The 20,994-nt window shown below is 39.3% G+C and overlaps 1 protein-coding gene and 1 pseudogene across 1 annotated transcript in view; one reads left to right on the forward strand and one right to left on the reverse strand.

The window, feature by feature from the left end:
- F8 (coagulation factor VIII) overlaps nucleotides 1-20,994 on the reverse strand; it is a 113,228-nt gene that overhangs the window by 58,758 nt on the left and 33,476 nt on the right. The window contains exons 4-9 of the mRNA XM_058659188.1: nucleotides 20,102-20,314; nucleotides 10,108-10,176; nucleotides 9,067-9,168; nucleotides 5,425-5,646; nucleotides 1,513-1,768; nucleotides 1,066-1,237 (exon numbers count right to left, since the gene is read on the reverse strand). Of these exons, the coding sequence (XP_058515171.1) occupies nucleotides 1,066-1,237; nucleotides 1,513-1,768; nucleotides 5,425-5,646; nucleotides 9,067-9,168; nucleotides 10,108-10,176; nucleotides 20,102-20,314 (1,034 nt within the window). The remainder of the gene's footprint in view (nucleotides 1-1,065; nucleotides 1,238-1,512; nucleotides 1,769-5,424; nucleotides 5,647-9,066; nucleotides 9,169-10,107; nucleotides 10,177-20,101; nucleotides 20,315-20,994) is intronic.
- On the forward strand, nucleotides 18,224-18,633 carry LOC105942536 (ubiquitin-conjugating enzyme E2 variant 2-like; annotated as a pseudogene).

Genomic DNA, 20,994 nt, shown 5'->3' on the forward strand with positions numbered 1-20,994 from the left:
TGCGCAACCTTTGATCTCAAAATTTCTTATGAAGAAAATAACACTGTATTTATTTGATCCACTCTCCATTAACTATGATACATTATAAGGACCCTAGGTCATGGATCAGCAAATATTTTCTGAAAAAAAGTTGCAGCGTAAATATTTTAGCAGTGGTGGCTTAATACATAGCACTAATGTTTTTTATTGTATGCATTCATGTGTTAAATGTTGATATATTTATTTATTTGAAAGAGAGAAAAGAGAGACAGATTCTTCCTCCACTGATTTACTTTTTAAAAAAGATTTATTTAGTTTTATTACAAAGTCAGATATACAGAGAGGAGGAGAGACAGAGAGGAAGATCTTCCGTCCAATGATTCACTCCCCAAGTGAGCTGCAACGGGTCGGTGCGCGCTGATCCGATGCCGGGAACCTGGAACCTCTTCCGGGTCTCCCACGCGGGTGCAGTGTCCCAATGCATTGGGCCGTCCTCCACTGCTTTCCCAGGCCACAAGCAGGGAGCTGGATGGGAAGTGGAGCTGCCGGGATTAGAACCAGCGCCCATATGGGATCCCGGGGCGTTCAAGGCGAGGACTTTAGCCGCTAGGCCATGCTGCCGGGCCCCCTCCACTGATTTATTCCCCAAATACATTAATAGTTTTAAAAAATTGCCATCAACATTTTAAAAGGTTATGTGTTTTGGGGACACGGTTGAGTTATTTGGTGTTTTAAAACTCAAAAAGCTGGGTCTGGCATGATGATTTAGAAGCTAAATGCTCATCTTGCATGTGCCTGGATCCCTTTTGGATGCTCATTTGTGTCCTAGCAGCCCCGCTTCCCATCCAGCTCCCTCCTGTAGCCTGGGAAAGCAGTGGAGGGCGGCCCAAAGCCTTGGGACCCTGCACCTAGAAGAAGTTCCTGGCTCCTGGCTTTGGGTCGGCTCAGCTCTGGCTGATGCAAGATCTTTCTCTGTGTTTCCTTCTCTCTGTACCTTTTCAATAAGTATAAATAAATCTTTTAAAATAATTTTTATATTTCAGGCTTTTTCTTCTTAGCCAATGTCAGATGAGTCCAACAACTTACCAACAGCGTGTCTCCAACTTCCCCATAAAGTAAAGGTCCCAAGATTCCTGATTCATATTGCACAGTTTCATGAGTCTTGAATGTTTCATCTGTATATGGCATAAATCGGACTTTTCTGTATTTCCTACCAATCTGTTGAGGACCGTTGTTCAAATACTGACTTTGATAACTTCTATATGAGAGATAAAAAGTTGAGACATTTAAATGGAAATCTAAGTAGAATAAAAGCAAGCAGTAAAATAGCTGATCTGGTTTGATCGAAGGCAGGGGTGAGAAAATGCATTGCTGATGTGTATCTTCAGATATGTTAATCTCTAATACTATCAAAACCCTTGCCATTTTATTTCACAATTGTGCATATCATTAAATATGGCTTATGGATTTGCTGGTTTGAATAACTCAGAAGAACCTTTTGAGTAATGGGAAGAGATAGTGCCAGGCTCTTACCTGTCATCAGGTGTAGGAACTGAAGGAGCATAGTCCCAGTCCACCTCTTCAGCAGCAATGTAATGTATCCAAGTTTTTGGATGCTTCTTGGCAAATGAACGGATTTGGATAAAGGAAGCAGAGTTGTCATCATCAAACGTGAACACGTGCATTTCAGAATCCTTACTGTTATAATATTCCTCTTCCTTGTGACTTTTCATCTGCAGTTGGGGTTCCTCTGGACAAGTGTGAACTTTGACATAAGCTTCCATGCCACCTGGAATCACACAAACTAAAGCTAAACTTCTGTACTTGATTCTGTTTTTATTTTGTTTTAAATTCTAAAACTTTATATGAAGGGAGCAAATTCCATACGTTTCATATACATTATTTTAAGAACATAGTATTTCCCACCCTATCCTTTCTCCTACCCTATCTTCTCGTCCTTTCTTATTTTCCTTTGAATTTTTGCAATTACATACTTTCAAATTACTTTATAATCACAAGTTTAACTTTCCACTAAATAAGAAATTCAGGGCCCGGCAGCATGGCCTAGCGGCTAAAGTCCTCGCCTTGAAAGCCCCGGGATCCCATATGGGCGCCGGTTCTAATCCCGGCAGCTCCACTTCCCATCCAGCTCCCTGCTTGTGGCCTGGGAAAGCAGTCAAGGACGGCCCAAAGCTTTGGGACCCTGCACCCGCGTGGGAGACCCGGAGGAGGTTCCTGGTTCCCGGCATCGGATCGGCACAGCACTGGCCCGTTGCGGCTCACTTGGGGAGTGAATCATTGGACGGAAGATCTTCCTCTCTGTCTCTCCTCCTCTCTGTATATCCGGCTTTCCAATAATAATAAATCTTTAAAAAAAAAAAAAAGAAATTCAGCAAGTAGTAAAAAATAACAACAAAACATCGTTCCTCAGGAATATAGACAAAGGCAATAAATGATAATCAGATCTCAAGGTGTCCATTTCTGACTTGTTTCTCTTATTTGACCTGCAAGGTTTTCTCCTAAGTGCTCTCCTTTCCACACCAATACCACTTCTTGTCATCATGTTGTGTGGATTTATTCCCCTCTGCCTGATTCTTCTCCATGCATGCTTCATTCTTTTCAGATCTTGTTCTGTGACAGGGTGAAAAATTATGGAGTTCATTCAACAGTAGCCAGTTGGGTTAGACTGACCCTCTTCCTCTAAGGAGGAACCAGGTCCTGGGAACTGAGCCCTAGGAAAAGTGGAAGCAACTTCTAAGAAGTTCAACTGTAACTGTAACTACAGAATTGCTCCTCTTGGCTCTAACCTGCTTATTGTAGCTTCTGTATCCTTGCTTGCTTGCCAGCATCAAGGCCACCAGGATGTGGGCTTTCCCTTTGAAAGCTCACTACAACGACAACTCAGGACTGTCTCCTTCAGACCTGTCCTCAGTGGGGGCAGTCGCTAACTGGCTAATAAAGACAGACTTCCCAATTTCTAAATTGGCTTTGGTGGTCTTCATAACATTTCATTTGCCTTCATAATACACTAGAATATTTCATTTCTGCTTGGCTTTAAGTCTATTGCTCTTCCACACCTAAATTTATAAACCAGGAGACTTAAAGAATTACTTATCTTCAACACTAGGGAATGTAACCTAAGTTAGCACCCCGTCCCCAGATTCTCCTAATGATTTCTGTCTTTACTTGATTGAATTGTAATGCAAATCACTGATATAATAACGTCCTATCGGGAAAGATATTAGTTGGTATAAATTTCAAGACACATTATAATTTTACAAATACATGAAAGCATAACTTTTTTAATCTATGTATTTTAGGGGAATAAGCAGCTGTGACTAATTTGGAAACCTATGACAAGTCTATTTAACATTCTTAGTCTCTTTTTCATGTAGGTTATAATAATCCATTGCCTATCTATATCCTAGGGCTATTTTGAACACCAGATATGAAGGTACTTCAAAGAGTTCATGGAAAATAGCATTAAAAATAAGTTTCTGGGCAGGCATTTGGTATAAGTAATCAAATTGCTCAGGATGCCTGCTTTCTATATTTGACAACTTGGTTCAAAGTTTTGCTTCTTTTACTTCCTTACACTTCCTTGCTAATGCATACCCTCCGAGGCAGCAGGTGAACTGTTTGGGATTCTTGGAAGACCTGGGTGGATTTCCCAGTTCCTAGTTTCAACCTGGGTCCACTCCTGGTTTTTGTGGCAAATGAAATAAAAATAAACATTTTTGTGTAAACAATTTTGAGATTCGTGTATAATTTTTTCATTAAAAACATAATAAATGAGCCTTTGGAAGAGCTGTCACACATGTAAGATGTGAGACCTGATAACTGGATTGTGAAGAACAAGGAGGACTTGGGGAATAACAAGCAACCAATCCTTGCACATAATTCAATATGGATAGAAATAAAGACTGTCATGGAAATAACAGCCGCGTGCTTTGGTTTAATGTTGTGTATCTGTTGAAATATTTCATATACCCCATAGAAACATGCACAAATTGTGTGTCAACTAAAAATTTTAAATGATATAATTTTTAAATGAGAGATTTTGTCTAAGGCCAAAATATATGAAGCACTTTTTTCTGAAAAAAAAAAAGAGAATTTTAATCCGTGGAGATATGCTGTTAAAAGATGAAAACCAAGCAAACAATAACTTTTTAAAATTTATCAGGCTGAAATTGGACAACGACAAGTAGTCAGGATTTTGTTACTGCGGCAGCTTTCTGTTCATATTTCTAGGGCCATTCTTATCCAGTTTGACATTTGTTCCTTCATGTCTTGACAAAGTCCCACAAATATTTTACAGATTGAAAAAACGATAAAATCATATTTTTATCTTGCGGGTGGGCTTTTTGTTTTTCTTGACTGTGTTTGCCTTTCTGTATGTCATGACATAGCAAGAAAGCCTTACCGGATCCTTAATATTGGACCTCACAGCCTTCGGAACAGTGAACCAATACATTTATGTTCATTCTAAACGACCCTATCTGTCATATTCTGGTATAACATCAGACTTTGGCTAAGACAGCCTTCAACGACCATAACAGAAGAGCAAAGAGAGAGATTAGATCGATTTGAGAAATTTCTGTTTTTCTGTTGTTGATTTTGCTTTGTGGCTTTTCACTTGGAGGGATTTATAGTGATTATGGAGTGGAGACTGACATGTCCAGATGTGAGGGTATGGTACAGTGTGCATCTCTACTTCTGGATCGAGGATGAACTCCCAGTGAAACTGTTGGATGTGTCTTGACAATGGGATGCTGGACTCTGCCATTGTCCATGCCCACAGTGATGGACTTATGATTGTTTATGAGGAACTATGCTGTTGTAATGATATGGGAGAGGTCTGTGGGGGAGGGGACCTGAGAAGGAGGTAAGGGAAATCCCAGGGCCTATGGAACTGTATCATAAAATGAGAATAACAAAAAAATGGGAAAAAAAGAAATGTTAAAGAGTTAGTAGAATAAATACACAAGAAGATAAATGAGAGTGAAATGATCTGTTTCTTCTCCCCATATTCACCATCTCTTAATTCCCCTGGTGCCTCTTGGCTCCTACCATGCAGTTACAGAACATTTCAGCTGTCTGGGTGTCATTACTGATGTCCTGAAGCTCTCATGGCTGCAGCACAGGCAGTGTTCTTTTTGCACTAGCTTCCTCATAGAACACTTCTCCAACTGCAACCTGAAGTCTCCGCCTTCATAGATTTTTTTATCTGCTTTCCTTTATCAGAGGCATTTAACTATAAATCCATTATCACTATGAATACTAATAACCTCTGACACCCAACATAGAATCTCATTCTATAAAAGGCATCCTCTGCAACACACTATATTCTTGTACATTTCCAGTGAATTCCATTAAAAATGGAACTAGATATTTTACAATACTTATTTTTTTTACAATACTTATTTTTAAGATTCAAGAGAGTACCATGTTGGTGTGAAGAGATATGACAAAAAAGTAAAAACTGTCCAAGATCCATTAGGAGTGTCTGAGCAGTGAGGAAGGTTATCGGTGAGATCTCCAAGGAGGCCTGGCGATGATTCCTCACAAGAAATGTATGACCTTCGAGGAATATTGAATGCACTTCAGGAGCAGTGCCCATTCCAATCACATGCCAATAGACTTGTTTCCTGTGGCATCCAATCAGACCTGCAAAAAAAAAAAAAAAATCCAGAGCTATAGGTAAGAGATAAAGCATTGTAAACAAGTGGACCAAGGAAACTGGGATTATCAAAGCAACAATTTGTGCCTAGGTAATAATTGGGCATTTCTTCTTGAAACTCCCTCCTCTTGAACTGTAAGCCAACATCTTTCTAGGTTTTGTTCTTGTAATGTTCAGACCAGTCATTTCTCTTTTTCTTTATTCATTATTTAGAGAATACTTTATTAGTTCTGTAATCAAACCCACATAGATAAGACCTTACATATTTAATAGAGTGTGTTACACCTGCACAAATGGGAAAACTTAAGTTTAACATTTCTAGATCAATATGGCTTTTAATTTCTGTACAATGCCAACTGCACACGGTAAATTGGGATTTTTTTTTTTTTGGTCAAAGTTAACAGCACAGCATTTCTCTTTATCTTGACTGACCTTTCCTGAAACTACATTTGTACAGCAAATCACTTTTTCAACATCTCCACCTAGATATCTCACAAAATCAACATTTCCAAAGCAAAGTTTACAGTTTTTTCACCTCATCCTCTTCTAGGTGAATGGCATCATTTTTCATTCAATTACACAAATAAGTTATTCTTGGCACAAATCCTCAACTCCTATAACCAATACAACACCAACCATGGCAATGGAATTAACCCACCTAGCCATATGTTCAGCTCCCACATAATCAATTGCAAGGGTATATTTGTCTCTTAATTTGGCTCTCAAAACTTTCCACTACAGTTTTTACTCTCACTAATACCACCATCTTAATGCAAGCTGCAATTAAGTCTTGTCTGAGCCACTGAAATGACTTCTTTATGGTCTCCCCACTTCTGGTCATTTTCCCTTCCAAGCCTCTTACCCACCAGAAAACTGGTGCAATATTTTTTTTTGCAATTCAGATTTGACTGTAGTATCCTCTGCTCCAAAACTTGTCGGAGGTTGTCATTAGCATAGTGTCAAAACTTTCCACCAAGGGATAGGAGGCCCTGATTATTTTGATTCTTGGTCCCTCTCCAGGGTCATATCACATTGCTTCATTTGCCTGTCATTGATACTGCTTCAAAGCGCATTAAAGTGGAATTTTTTTCCACAGATGCTTTCTCTGATTCCTCAATCTAAGTCAAATTCCTAAATCATTCACTCACAGAAAATTATGTAATTTTCCTTCAGAATAATAACCACTTCGTAATTTTGTGTTTGTTATCATAGCCATTTGATTAGTATCTGTTTCTCCATTATGCCATCAACTATGTGACAGCAAGGACTTGCATGCTTAAATAAATTAAATCCAGGCACAGAAAGGCAAGTACTGCATGATCTCATGTCTAGAATCTAAAATCACGTTCTTATGTAAGTTGAGGGTTACCAGAAGCTGAGGAGGGTGTGGAGAAAGTTGCTCAAGGGGCACTAAGTCACAGGCAGGAAAAAGAAGTTCTGCTGCTCTACAGATCACAGCAATGTGATAGTTGTCTGCTTCTAAACACGTGCTGTAGAATGTGTCAAACGTAGCTTATACAAGTAAAATTAAAAAGGGGAAAGAAAGGATTTTTTTAGTGTTTAACCATTAAAGAATGATGAGGAAATAGTTAGTTACCTTGAAGTGGCATCACAAATGTGTGCATGTCCCCCAAAATAACATAATTTTAATGTCAAATAAATCAAACTTGTTTTTCTAATTCTTAAACTATGCACATCCATTCATTCTGGAATTACTGGGAAATATGCAGGAATTGAGAGGAAAATATCCCTCCTCACCTTTCATTATTTTCTAATTCTTATTCTTCCAAATATTTCATTTACTAATATCAAGTGACTTCTAAGGCCATCTAAAAATGCTTTTATTCTTCCCCCAAAGCTGATTTATAGTTTGTCTACAAATTCTCTTTGTGCTGTGTCTGAAATTACATGATGATAATTTTCAGTGGAGAATTGTTTATTCTAATGGGAAATTTTAATATGAAGACACGTCTTCTAATTACGAAGATTTTAATTCTATCATTTCTGGTTTTTAAAACTTTGCATTTTGTTTACGAGGCAGAGAGAGACAGACAGAGGCAGGAGCAGAGATGGAGAGAACATGTTCCTATCCGCATGTTCATGCTCCAAATGTCTTTGGCAGCTTGCACTGGCCTCTGCCGGAGCCAAGGGTTATCAAGCAATTCATGCCTTTCCTTGTGGGTTCCAGGAATCACATTATTTGAGTCACTGCCTGTTGTCTCTTAAGGTGCACATTAGCAGGAAGCTGGAATCAGCACACAGAGCCAGGACTCAAACCCAGGCACTCCAACAAGGAACACAGGCATCCTATTTTTTTCAAACGCTCATCTGAAAGGCAGAGTTACAGAGACAGAGGATACGGGGGGGGGGGGGGGGGGAGAAAGAGAGAGATCTTCTAATGCTGGTTCACTCCAAAAATGACCAGAACAGCTGACGCTGGGCCAGGCCAAGATTAGGAGCCAGGAACATATTCCAGGTCTCCCACCTGGGTGCAGGGGTCTAAGCACTTAGTCCATCCTCCACTGCTTTCTCTTGTGCATTAACAGTGAGCTGGATTTGAAATTGAGCGGCCAGGACTTGAACCAGTGCCCAAATGGGATGCTAGTACTAGAGGTGGAGGCTTAACCTACTCTGCTATGCTAGCTCCAACACAGACATTTTAACCAGCATCTTTACCTCTAGGCCAAACGCATACCTCTGATTCTGAAGTCTTTTAAAATATATTCTCAAACCGTTTTTGTTTTACTTTCTGGAACATATTCTGTATTCCACTTATCTGTATTCCACTTGAGTTTTTATTTTGACAATTGCATTCCTTTATTTTTAAATATTTATTTATGAGAGAGAGAGAGAGGATAAAGAGAGGCGAGAGAGAGCGAGAGAAGGAATCTTCCATCTGCAGTTGGGTGGGTCCAAACTCAGGAGCCAGGAGCTTCTTCAGGGTCTCCCACATGGGTGTATGATGATGAGGCTTTAGGTCATCCTCCACTGCTTTCCTGGGCCATAAGCAGGGGGCTGGATGGGAAGTGAGGTATCAGGACATGAACCAGTACCCATATGGGATACCAGCACCACAGGCAAAGGCTTAGCCTACTACACCATGGCACTTGTTCATTGTTTTATTTTCCTTGGCATAGCTCTTTGATATTTCAAGGTCTTCTTGAGTGTCTGTTCACCCTTGCTGGTCCACTCCCATTTTCAGCAAAAGGGAAGGTAAATCTGATTGTGAGTGGTGTGTGAATGAACAGGCCTTCATTTTCAGATACCTGAAAGAGGAAGTGTCCACTATAGTTGTAGATTCCAACAGGCCAGGATTTAGTGGGGTGCACAGCTGTCTGAAAACCAGAAAAGAATCCCTGGACTTGAACTCAGGAAATGCTGGGGGTCATCGAGCATGCAATACGTACCGGGCAAAGACCTGTTGACATAGCCATTGACTGTGTGCATCTTAGGCCATGCCTCAGCAGTTGCAGACTTCGCAGGCAGAGTTTCTGAGTGCCAACTTTGCCCTGAGGAGAGAGGAGGCAAAGCAAGCTTTATCTCCTGATTGACTCTCCCTTTCTCTGTTGGGACAAAGATGGCTGCCACCTTTAAGCATTTCTGTCACTGAAGGAGGCACCTTAAGCATGAAGCAAAAGACCATTAACAAAAGGTAGACATTTCTTGTTCAAATTGATGCTCTCTTCCTGTGGAAGAATGTTCAAGAAGCTCATGAAATATGTGAAAACATGAAATAAAAAACTGTGCATAGATTTCAAAAATCATTCACACCAAAGTAAGCTTATCTTTTCATTCCATTTTCCATGGACTTTTCGAAGTCCTCTCATACTTATCTACAAAAATAGGTGGGGAAGGATAAGGACAAATAATAAACCAGGGAAGGAAGACTATTGTTCAGTGTGTGCCATGAGGATATATGTATTGGCACATTTATCAAAAGGAAGAAGATGAAAATCTTCTAGAGTTCTAGGACTGGAATGACAAGTCTGGGTCTACTTTGGTAAATTTTCCCTAAATACTGTAGTGAAAATGGAGTGTCACCCTTGGAGCACTCTTCCTCAAATCAAGGTTTCCAGGGTTTTATGACAGCTGCCCCACCACCTGTTCCCACGTGCTGATGCAATTTGACAGCAAGGAGACACAGGAAGAAAAAAAATTGAAACATCCCATCCACCTTCTTCCATACCACTAACCTTCCCACCCTGATCAGAGACCCACATGGACATGCACACTTCTCAACTATGTGAACCCTGTTAAAACTAAAGTTTAAAAAATTTAAGGAAAACAAATTGTCAGGAAAGAGGATAGGGGCCCTGATAAAGACTACGGCAGCGTAAGTGGATATATAGAGATAGCAAGAAGATGTCATTGAGAATTGTGTGAGAGGAGGGATGTGGGAGCAAAAGTCTTAGCAAAAATAGAGGGCTTACACTTTGAAGCTCACAAACCTTCATCAAATACAGCAAAAAGCAGTACAAATTCGTGCAAGGTCTGACTCCTTTCTTTGGCCAGGGTACCTGAAAGAAAGTGGGAGCTTTTTTTAGAATTTTATCACAGGAAATTGCCACTAGGGGAGACATTCTTCATCAACTGCCTTCACCAGGAGCACCTATCAGTACAAAATGGAGTTCTTTTTTTTTTTTTTACATTTTATTATTTTTATTATTATTATTATAATTTTATGATACAGTTCCACAGGCTCCTGGCATTTCCCTTTTCCCCTAACCAATTCCATCCCCCCACCTAGTTCCTCTATATCATTACTAACATATAGTTCTTCATACACAGTCATATGTCCATCATTGCGGGCATGGACAATGGCAGAGAGTCCAGAATCCTATTGTCAAGACATACTAAACAGTTTCACTGTTAAGTCCATCTTTGTTTGGAAGTAGAGATGTATACTGCATTGTATCCTCACATCTGGATGTTAGTCTCCATTTCACAGCTACTGTACATCTCCTCAAATGAAAAGTCATGATACAAAATCAACAATAGAAAGAAAAACAGAAATTTACAATGCCATGGAGTTAAATGACATGTTACTAGATATGACAGTCTCCATTATACAGCTACTATACATCCCCTTAAATGAAGAGCCACAAAACAAAATCAACATCAGAGAGAAAAAAGAAATTAACAACACCAGGAAGTTAAATAACATGCTATTAAATGACTAACGTGTAGCTGAAGAAATGAGAATCAAGAACCTTCTTGAAGAAAATGATGCCACTGCATGATCTACGAGTCACCGAATGATTTAATCAGAAAAAGTGTTTTGAAGAGATGAAACTGACAGAAAACAACAAAACCCATGTGATATAGTTTCTGCTGATCTTTGTTGAAGTGAGTCTCCTCCAGACAATAAAAAGATGGGTTTTGATTTTTAATCCAGTCTACTAATCTATGATGTTTGATTGAGCTTAAGCCATTTACATTCAGAGTTTATTATCTATGGGTGGTACTTTGGTCCTGTCATTTTAGGAATGGGTTGCTCATTGGTTTAGTCTTCTGTTGTCATTTTAGTGGGGTGTTCTTCCTGTTTGCCTTTGGTTTTGGTGGGTGCTATTCCTCTTCTCTGTGAAGAGAACATCTTTAAGTATCCCTTGTAGGGCAGATTTGAAGGAGGCAAATTCCTTTAGCTTTTCTTTACTGTGGAAGAATTTTATTTCATTTTCAAAGACAAAAGAAAGCTTTGCTGGATATGTTATCGTGGGCCGACAATTTTTTTCTTTCAGAATCTTGAATATGTCACTCCATTCTCTTCTTGCCTGTAGAGTTTCCTGTGAGAGATCTCCTGTGAGCTTAATTGGCTTTCCTTTATATGTCAATTGATTTTTTTCACGTGCACATTTAAGGATTTTTTTCCTTATGTTCAATTGAAGAGAGCTTAAAGATCATATGTCGTGGTGAAGATCGTTTTTAATCAAGCCTGTTGGGAGTTCTGTGCCCCTGCTGGAACTTGTTTCCCAATTCTTCCTGTAGATTAGGGAAATTTTCCTTTATTATCTCATTAAGTACATTTGCAAACTCAGCTTCTCTTTCTGCACCTTCTGGGACTCCCATAACTCTTATATTTGGCCTCTTAATAGTGCCTTTCAATTCTTGAATACTTTTGTTGGCCTGATCCAGCTCTGCTTCCAGCTTTTTGTTTGCTTCCCCCTGGTGACAGGAAATACCTTACAATTCTGAGATTCTTTCTTCTGCTTATTTCATTCTGTTTTGGAGACTCTCCACTGTACTCTTAATTTGCTCTACTGTGTTCTTCATTTCTGATATACCAGCCTTGATTTGCTTTATTGCTTCCTTAAATTCTTTGAACTCTTGCATGAGCTTCTTATTTTTGATCAGAATCTTTAAAATGAGTTTTATGGATTCTGTGTCCCCCATTTTCTCGATGTCTTCCTCAGTGAACTCTGAGGTTGGCATAGGGTTTTGCTCCTTTGCAGGGGAGTTTTTGGTAATATTCATTGTGCTTTGTCTCTTCTTTTGCTCTTGATCATTGTACTTCTGGTTAGCAGAGTCTTCTCTTTGGGGCAGATTTCTAAGCTGTGTCACCCACAGGTCTACAATGCAATTTTACTTATTGCGGTTGGCACACAACTTTTTTCTTTCTGCCAGTTGTGCCACAACCTCCAGCGAGTTCCAGGTCTGGGTTCTTATGTCAGACTTCCACCGTGGTCTCCACAGCCCCAGCTCCTGGCTCACCACTCTCCACCTCCTGTGATACCCTGCTGAGGCTTCACCGTTGTCTCTGCAACCTTTCTCCCACTTTCAGTTGGAGCAGCTCCCAAGATTAGAGAGACACCAGGTGTCCCATATAGTTAGGTTGTGTTAAGACCGAGGCCAAATTCCTTGTCCTGGCCTTCTGAACGGGACGTGAGGTCGCTCGGTGAAGCAGCACACACCAGCCGAAGGATGCAACAGCAAAAGGTTTATTTCATTCGCGAATGGGCAGCAACGCCCCAGTACTCCTGGTAGCTGCTGCTGCCCCGAACAACATTTCTCCAGGGTTTTTATTGTCTCAAAACCACATACCATAAACTTACACAAACAACTTGACCTTTTTCTGCTATTGGCTAGTTTTACTCTAACGGCCTATTTCAAAACTACAATTAATAATTTCCTCATTCTTATACTACTTACTTCATTTCGGGGAAACAGAAACTTATATCTAACATGGCGGCTATTCTTAAAATAGTTGCACTTATGTTAAGCTTTATTCTATTAGCAAGCAGAGTACAGAAGTAAACCAGCATCATTAAAAAGACTTTAAGATTCTTCAGTTGTTGGTGGCGCTGATGTTGTTGGAACCTATTGGGCGTTAGGTGTGGGTGCCACACGGACCTATTTTGACCAGTATGATGCCACAATCGGTATTATTTTCCTGCGGGATCAGTGCAATCCATCAAACTCAGTGAGTTCTCGTGAGCTCAGCACATGTGCAGTTCACTGTTGTCCCCTGCAGTCCTAAAGCTATTGCCACAGTGCCCAAAATGGTGCCTGACGTACTGCTACTAAAGTTCTTAATCTGCTGGCAGTCAGATCTGAGGGCTACCCAGACCTGTTCTGGGTAGAACTTGTAGAATGCCATGTTGCTGCAGTTCACTGAGTCAGAAATCAGTTCACTCCCAGCTCAGCATATGCTCAGTCCTTTCGCTTGCCTTTGCCTCCTTCCGCAAAATGGCATTCAATTCGGCTCTAGGGGGCTGACTGGGCTATGAAATCCACTCTGTTCTCGCACTGCCCGTCTGGGATCTGCTGCTCTGTCTCTGCTCCTGGTCAAATCAAACGGACCAGCAGGACGGGCAGTTCTTTGTCTGGGTTCACCTCCTAAGCTCCCAGTGAAAGTCCCTGGTTGCTGGTGGAGTTCCGGCTGCTGGTGGAGTTCAGATCGCCGTTAGCTAAATGCTGCTGGGGTATCAATCACTGCAACACCACACGATTGTTTTCGGTGCTTTCCTGTGTCTGTCAGTCTCCAGGTACCCCTCTGCTGTTGTTCTGTCCTTTCCTCTTTCCTGGAATGTGTCCTCTCTGCTTCATGCTGATTAAATGTATTTCCATCTGTTTGAACGTGTCCTTACCCTATTCCGCCATCTTGATTCTCCCTACATGACAAGATCTTATTGTGTGTGGTACAGACAGCTAGGAAGTGTGATAAGATATAATTTTTAGATTTGAGTTCGTATTCTATTAAGGCAAATATATGATATCTGGCATTTTGGGATTGGTGTGTCTTGAACATGGGTGCATGGGACCAAGCACTTGGGCCATCTGCTGCTGCCTTCCCAGTTGCATTAGCAGAGCAGCAAGACTTGAACCCATGGTTCTATATAGGATGCTTGCTCTTCAAGATGAAGTGCAACTCCAGTTCCAACATCTATCTTTGAGACCATATCTCTAAGGCCACTTCGTGTATTTTCACATACTGAGTTCAATTTCATACCCTTAGTTGATAAAGTGCTAAAATCACAGCATGTTGTTTGTGGAATCTAAAGGCTAATGAAAAATGAAATCATTGAATCATAAGCACTTCTGATTGACTTATAAATAAATAAGTTTAAAATCAAAATAATTCTTCGACAAATTCGCTTTAAAAAGAAAACAGAATTTGTAGTTTCAGGTAAGATGTAATAAACAAACTCTATCCTTGATCACTCACTAAACTCATTGATATAATCTTGGAAAAATATCCAGCCCAGCTCCCTGAAAATTCTGAAAAGAAAGTACAACAGGAAGACATAGAGAAGACACTAGAATTTAAAATATCACTAAACTGGAGGATATTTTAGCTTTTTTATCATGTTTTTAATTGCAGAAGGTGAACAAAATTTATATATATATATATAAATAGTTATAAATATATAAATATAAATTTATATTTATAAATATATATAAATATAATATATAATATATAATATATATTTGTATATTTATATATATTTATATATATATTTAAGAGTATAACGGTACTTCCTACCCTCCCCACTCTGACTCCTGCTCTTACTCTCCCTTTTTCTTCTTATTTTTGTTTAAATTTTACAATAGCATATTTTCAACTTATTTTTCACTGACAATTTTAACCTTTCAATAAAGAACTCAACAAGTTGTAAGTGGAAAAATTATTGTTCCTCAAAAATATATTAAAAGGGCTATAAACAATAATCATCTCATGTACATTACATTTTTTGGTACTCCATATATTAGCAAGGAAAGCATATGACATTTGTTTTTTAGGAACTGACTTGTTTCAATGAGCGTGGTGCATATAAATCATATTTTCTTTATTCAGTTATCAGTTATTAGAAATCTGGAATGATTCCATATTTTAGCTGTTGTGAACTGAGCTTCAATAAACATGAGGGTACAAATAATTCTCTTATATTCTGATTTAACTTTGTTTGGATAAACACCCAAGGGCGGAATGGCTGAGTCATGTGATCAATCTATTTTAAGATTTCAGAGAAATCTCCATGCTGTCTTCCATAGTGGCTGTACTAGTTCCAACAGTGTATGACAGTACTTTTTTTTCCACCTCCTCACCAGCATTTGTTCTTTTTTGATTTTCGGGTGATGGCCATTGTAACTGGGCAAGGTGAATCCACACTGTGATTTTTAGCTGCATTTTCCTGATGGCTGGTGATCCTGAGTATTTGTGTGTTTGATGGCCAGTTATATTTTACATTTTATATTTTATCCTTTGAAAACTGACTGTTCATGGTTTTTGACTTTTTAATAAGGTGTAAGGTAGGGTGTCTTGCTTTATACTTTTGTATGTATAAATCCAATTTTCCCAAATAGAAGAGATTATACTTTCTCTAGTGGTTTACTTTAATTCCTTTGTCAAGGATTAGTTGGTTGTAGATGTGTGGATTAATTTCTGGTGTTTCTGTTGTGTTCCATAGGTCTACATGTTTATTTTTGTGCCAGTATTAAGCTTTGGATAGTGTGAATATTTTGATGATATATCTTCAAATATTTATTTTGATTACTTATTTGAAAGGCAGAACTACAGAGTGAGGAGGAGAAACACAATCTTCCATCTGTTGGTTCACTCCCGAAATGACCACATTGGTTGGGACTGAGCCAGACTGAAGTCAGGAGTCCAGAGCTTCTTCCATGTCTCCCACATCAGTACAGGAGCCCAAACACTTGATCATATTCCACTGGCTTCCCAGACACATTAGCAAGGAGCTGGATTAGAAGTGGAGCAAGCAGGACTTGATATAATACCCAAACGAAATGTCAGAATTACAGGCGGAGGCTTAATATGCTGTGCCACAATGTTGATGCCCATTTTGCTGATAGTAATTCATCCAATCTATAAATATGGAAGATTTCTCCGTTTGTGTGTCTTTTTTTATTAGTTATTTTGCATTATGTGACAGTTTCATAGGCTCTGGGAATCCCCCCACCCTTCCCCCTCCCCTCCCCCCTGGTGGATTCCTCCACCTTGATGCAGTATTACAGTTCAAATTCAATCAAGATTCTTTCCTTGCAAACATATACCAAGCATAGAGTCCAGCTACTTATTGTCCAGATGGGTTGAACAGTTTCTTGGGGAGACCATTTCTGGTCTGAAGTTAGAGCTGGTAGAATATCATCCCAGTCAATTAAGAGTCCCACAATAACATCAACAGCAATTTGCAACATTATGGAATTGACATGGTTTTGAGTAACCAGTATGTTAAAAATAAAATAATTTAAAAAAAAGCAAGTCCGCAGATACAGAAGAACAATAAATGTCCTTTGGGACCAGGGAGGAGAGCTTTCTCTGGTCCGAGCCTGGCTCCACCTCTGGACCCCCGCCCTCCCTCGCAATGACCATCGGAATTGCTTCGAAAACCCCTTATAGCAAACAAACATACAAACTAAAAAAAACCTAAAATAAATAGACAAACAACAGAAAGTAGAGCTTGAAATCTGACAGGAAAGAGCTGGCGTGGATTGGCTCATGCCTCGCTGGGTGGGACACAAAGATTAGTCACTCCTCACCATGGTGTGAGTAATACAATGCAGTATGCATCTCTATTTCCAAACAAAGATGGACTTACCAGTGAAAGTGTTTACTAAATCTTGACAATAGGATTCTGGACTCTCTGCCATTGTCCATGCCCGCAATGATGGACATATGACTGTGTATGAAGAACTATATGTTAGTAATGATATAGAGGAACTAGATGGGTGGGGGAATTGGGGAGGGGATAAGGGAATATGGAACTGTATCATAAAATGATAATAATAAAATGTAAAAAAAAAGGTCTTGTCATGTAATCTATTAATCAATATTCATGACAGACTGATTGCATGTGATCACCTCAGATTGTTAATACCCCTTTAAGCACTGTTATTACTCCTCTGGGTCACGATGGTCTAGTCTGTAGTGTACTCCCATTAGAAGCACACGGGTCACACGCTAGCATTAATTTCTGCAGGAAGATACTGGACACTCTTTTGCACCACCCTAGCATCACATTGATACCCCTGCTATGAGTTTGACAACACCATGGAGATGAATAGTCACTATTTTATCATTTTTTTTCTTATTTTCCTTCTCATCCCGAGGGGGACTGTACCTAAGGGGAGGTATAATGGAAGTGCAGCAGAAAGAAATATGTGCATAGGCAGAAACAGAAGTTTATCCCTGTACTTCCAATACAACGACAGATAAACCCCTCCATTGTTGGGAGACACCTCAACGGCAGTATGATGGACTTCTGAAGGCACTCGAAAGACACCTAGTGAAAGACTGGAGGGGAGAACAATGGGGGCAGTGGAAACCCGGTGCCTATTGAACTGTGTCATAAAATAAAGAAATTTTTAAAAAATCAAGAAAAGACACAGATGGAGTTCTGGGCCTGGCTTTGGCCAGCTCCACCCCCAGCTCTTGTGGCCATTTGAGGAGTAAACCAACAGTTAGAAGAGAAATCACTCAGTTGCTCACTCATTCTCTCCTCTGTCTGGCCTCTACCCCAGGCCCAGCGCTGACCACTCCCTGCCCCTGCCCCGTGGCCAGTACTCTGCCTTTGAACTACATATATTTTCAAAAAACTAATGCAGTAGAAATATTACTACCTAATTTTGGAGGATGATACATATTTCAGTGGGGACTTTGGGAGTGGATTAGGATTAGAAAAGTTTATTAGGTTGGATCCTGGCAGCTTTATAATGAGAGAGGAAGAGAAAGTAGTCTCTGTCTCTCACCGTGCGAAGCTCTGGGATGCCTCAGGAATCTGCCATCCAAAGGCTATCATTAGTGCAGCTCCTCAAGTTTTTATCTTTAAACCTCTTTTCCTTTATTAAAGTGTATTGCCTCCAGTATTTTGCAATAGTAATAAAAAGCTAATACAAGGATTCTCTTAGTTCTGGGCAACTTCAGGAGATAACCTGGAAAAGGCCACTAAGTCATGACATTTCCAAATGTCATGAGACCCACAAAACTTAAAGATTATGAATGATTATTGTTATTTTAAGCAACTAAGTTGTAGCTGGAACAAGAAAAAACTCACTGAAGCTTATTTCACCATAAAGAAACAAGATTAAAACAGATTATGCAAGGAGGAGATGGCAGTTTACACAGGAGTTAAAGTTCTTCATCATTTTTGCTTATTGGAAGAACTTGGAGAAGGACAGAAAGGAGTAGCTCAGCTGGGGCTTCATAGACGATGAAGATATGACGTTTACAAGGTGGACAGGCGTGATAATGGGGCCACCAAGGAGACATTACTAGAACAGGATACATAACCTGAAAGTGGAGAGTGGGCCTAACTACCCAGAAGCTGCACAATCAGTTACATTTATGACAAAAACTAATATGAATGGGATAAATAATTCCACTGGAATGGTGGATGCATGGAGCAAAATTCAAAAAGCATAAAGTTGCACTTCAGGAGCTGAGATGTCTAATGATGTCCAAAGGAACTGTGAAGCTTCCGCAGCCACCCAAAGGACAGACATACAGCAATTCACTTTAGTGGCTTTCAAACTTGTCTTAAATCAACAACCTTCTACTCATAGTAATGTTTTGATTAAACAGCACAATGCAAAATACCCACACATTCAGTAAAGAATTCCAGCTGACATACGTAACCAGGATATTTGTAAGAATATATTATACATACATACATATATATACTCATTATGTTTTCAGATAATAGGAAGAAAAACCTGGCACAATTTGTCTTTCTCTTGTTGAGGCACTGTCATTTAAATATAAACCTGGAGTGCTCCAAGTAGGATTCGGGTTTACAAGATGCAAGCATGGTGCGACGTGTCAAATGGCAGTGGAAACAGGTGTTTCTGAAAAGTAAAAATCCCAGGAAGGACAAGCAGCAATGACATGTGCACCCATCATGCTTAGTGACAGAGCTGCAGCAGAAACTGTGTAAGTAGCAGGTACACTGAATGCCGTCACAAACTGTGTTGAGTTTCGAAGTGGTGTGGGTGCTATTAGTGGTATAAAAATATGTTCAGAATTGTTTTGATACCTGTAGTTATAAATTAAAAATTTATTATAAAGTACCTGTATTTATAATAAAAGCTGTTCCTGTGTGTTACACATAATAGACATGGTAAATATTCTTTCATACTCTTTGCTTAACAAACCATGCATTTAAGTTTAAGAAACATCAACAAAAAAGGAAATAAATGTGTGGATATGTGATTTTGAGATTAAAGCTAGTCCTAAAACGTAAGTAAAATGTGGACTGTGTCCTTGGAGGCTGAGTCATTTCTATGTGTTGGCACAGTTTATGTACAATACCTTGTCAAGGTAGGAAAAATTATAATTATTGTAGTTTTTCATCTATAAGCACTTTTTAGTATAGTTCTATTTTGTGTATTTCTTGTGATTTGGAATTTGCAGAGTATTTCACAGAACATATTAATTTTTAAACTACTTTTTGGGCAAGGAAGAATCCCAGATATTAGAATTTGAATTTTATCTCACCAGAAGCAATACTAAAATTATTTTTGATTCTTAACATTAAAAAAACAAATTATGCAAAATATATTTCCTAATTTGGTTTATGCTGTCAATTCTGTAAGTTAAGAACAGGCTTGGATAAAAGTTTTCCTTTAGAATAACAAGTTATAAATATAAGCAAATGCTTACCTTTCTCATATTTTTGTATGTTTTCAGTGTACAGGTGACAAACTAGCTACCAGAATCAGTCTTTATGTAACCCTAAATACTTTGTGAGTAGAAACCTGATTCTGGAACTTGCCGGCTCTTGATGCCAGCTTAGCTCATTGTGGTTGTATAGAATGGACAATTTTTTCCTCTCAGTTTACTTTCCATTACATTTGCCTACTTTCCATGGACAAGATGATAGGAGGAAGACGTCTCTTTCAGAGGAAAGAGTACAATATTGTTATGAATAGATTAGGTTGTTTGTACTTCTCTGCCTAGTTCATCTTAATTACATGCTAGTTAACACTCACCTTCTCTACATACTAACAGGGCTCCAATCAGACCTGAATTCAGGTCTTTCACTAAGTCCACATGAGAAAGATACGAGTAGGTGAGACATGGTGGGTCAGAGGTCATTGGACCATTCTCTTTCAGGATCTGCCAGACATAGGTATGACTCCCACCAGGAAAGATTTTATCATCTTCTTTCTCCCTTTCACTGGTCTGATCATTGTATTCGGCACCTAAAGCAAAAAAGGATAAAATTGTGATTTATAGTCCTATGGTGCACTCCAAGAAACATATTATGGTTATTGTCACCAATAGATTCCGCATAAGAATCAGATTTGCTGCACAACTTATTTTGAAAGGCTAGGATGTGTGCTTCTTCCTCTCTGAAACTAGATTACTCTCCTTTCCTAGGAAAGAACCCTCTTTGCTGTTATTTTGATAGCAAACGTGCAATTTCACATAAACGAATTGTCCAACAGTTATCACACCACTCAGATTAGTGTAAAGTCAATTCTACCCAGTGTATGATTTCATTATGAATAATTATATATTCATCTGCATGCTACAACGCAATCATTGCAAAATTTAAAAAGTTAATATAAACCTAATGAAACTCCAGTGAATTTCTTATATACAGGACACTCATAGTTACTAAAGATTCCATTTCTGCAACTAGCAGTTTCACCTGTAGTCATATAGGATTTTACATGAATAAGAAATGAAAATGGTGCCCAGCACAATTACTCAATTGGTTAATCCTCCCCTTGCAAGCACTGAAATCCCATATGGACACCAGTGCATGTCCCAGCTACTCCACTCCTCATCTAGCTCCTGTTTGTGACCTTTCCAGCAGTAGAGGATGGCCTGAAAAGCCTTGGGACCCTGTAGCCATGTGGAAGACTGTGGGAGATTG

The sequence above is a fragment of the Ochotona princeps genome, chromosome X (assembly GCF_030435755.1).
Source record: "Ochotona princeps isolate mOchPri1 chromosome X, mOchPri1.hap1, whole genome shotgun sequence".
Classification (NCBI taxonomy): Eukaryota; Metazoa; Chordata; class Mammalia; order Lagomorpha; family Ochotonidae; genus Ochotona; species Ochotona princeps.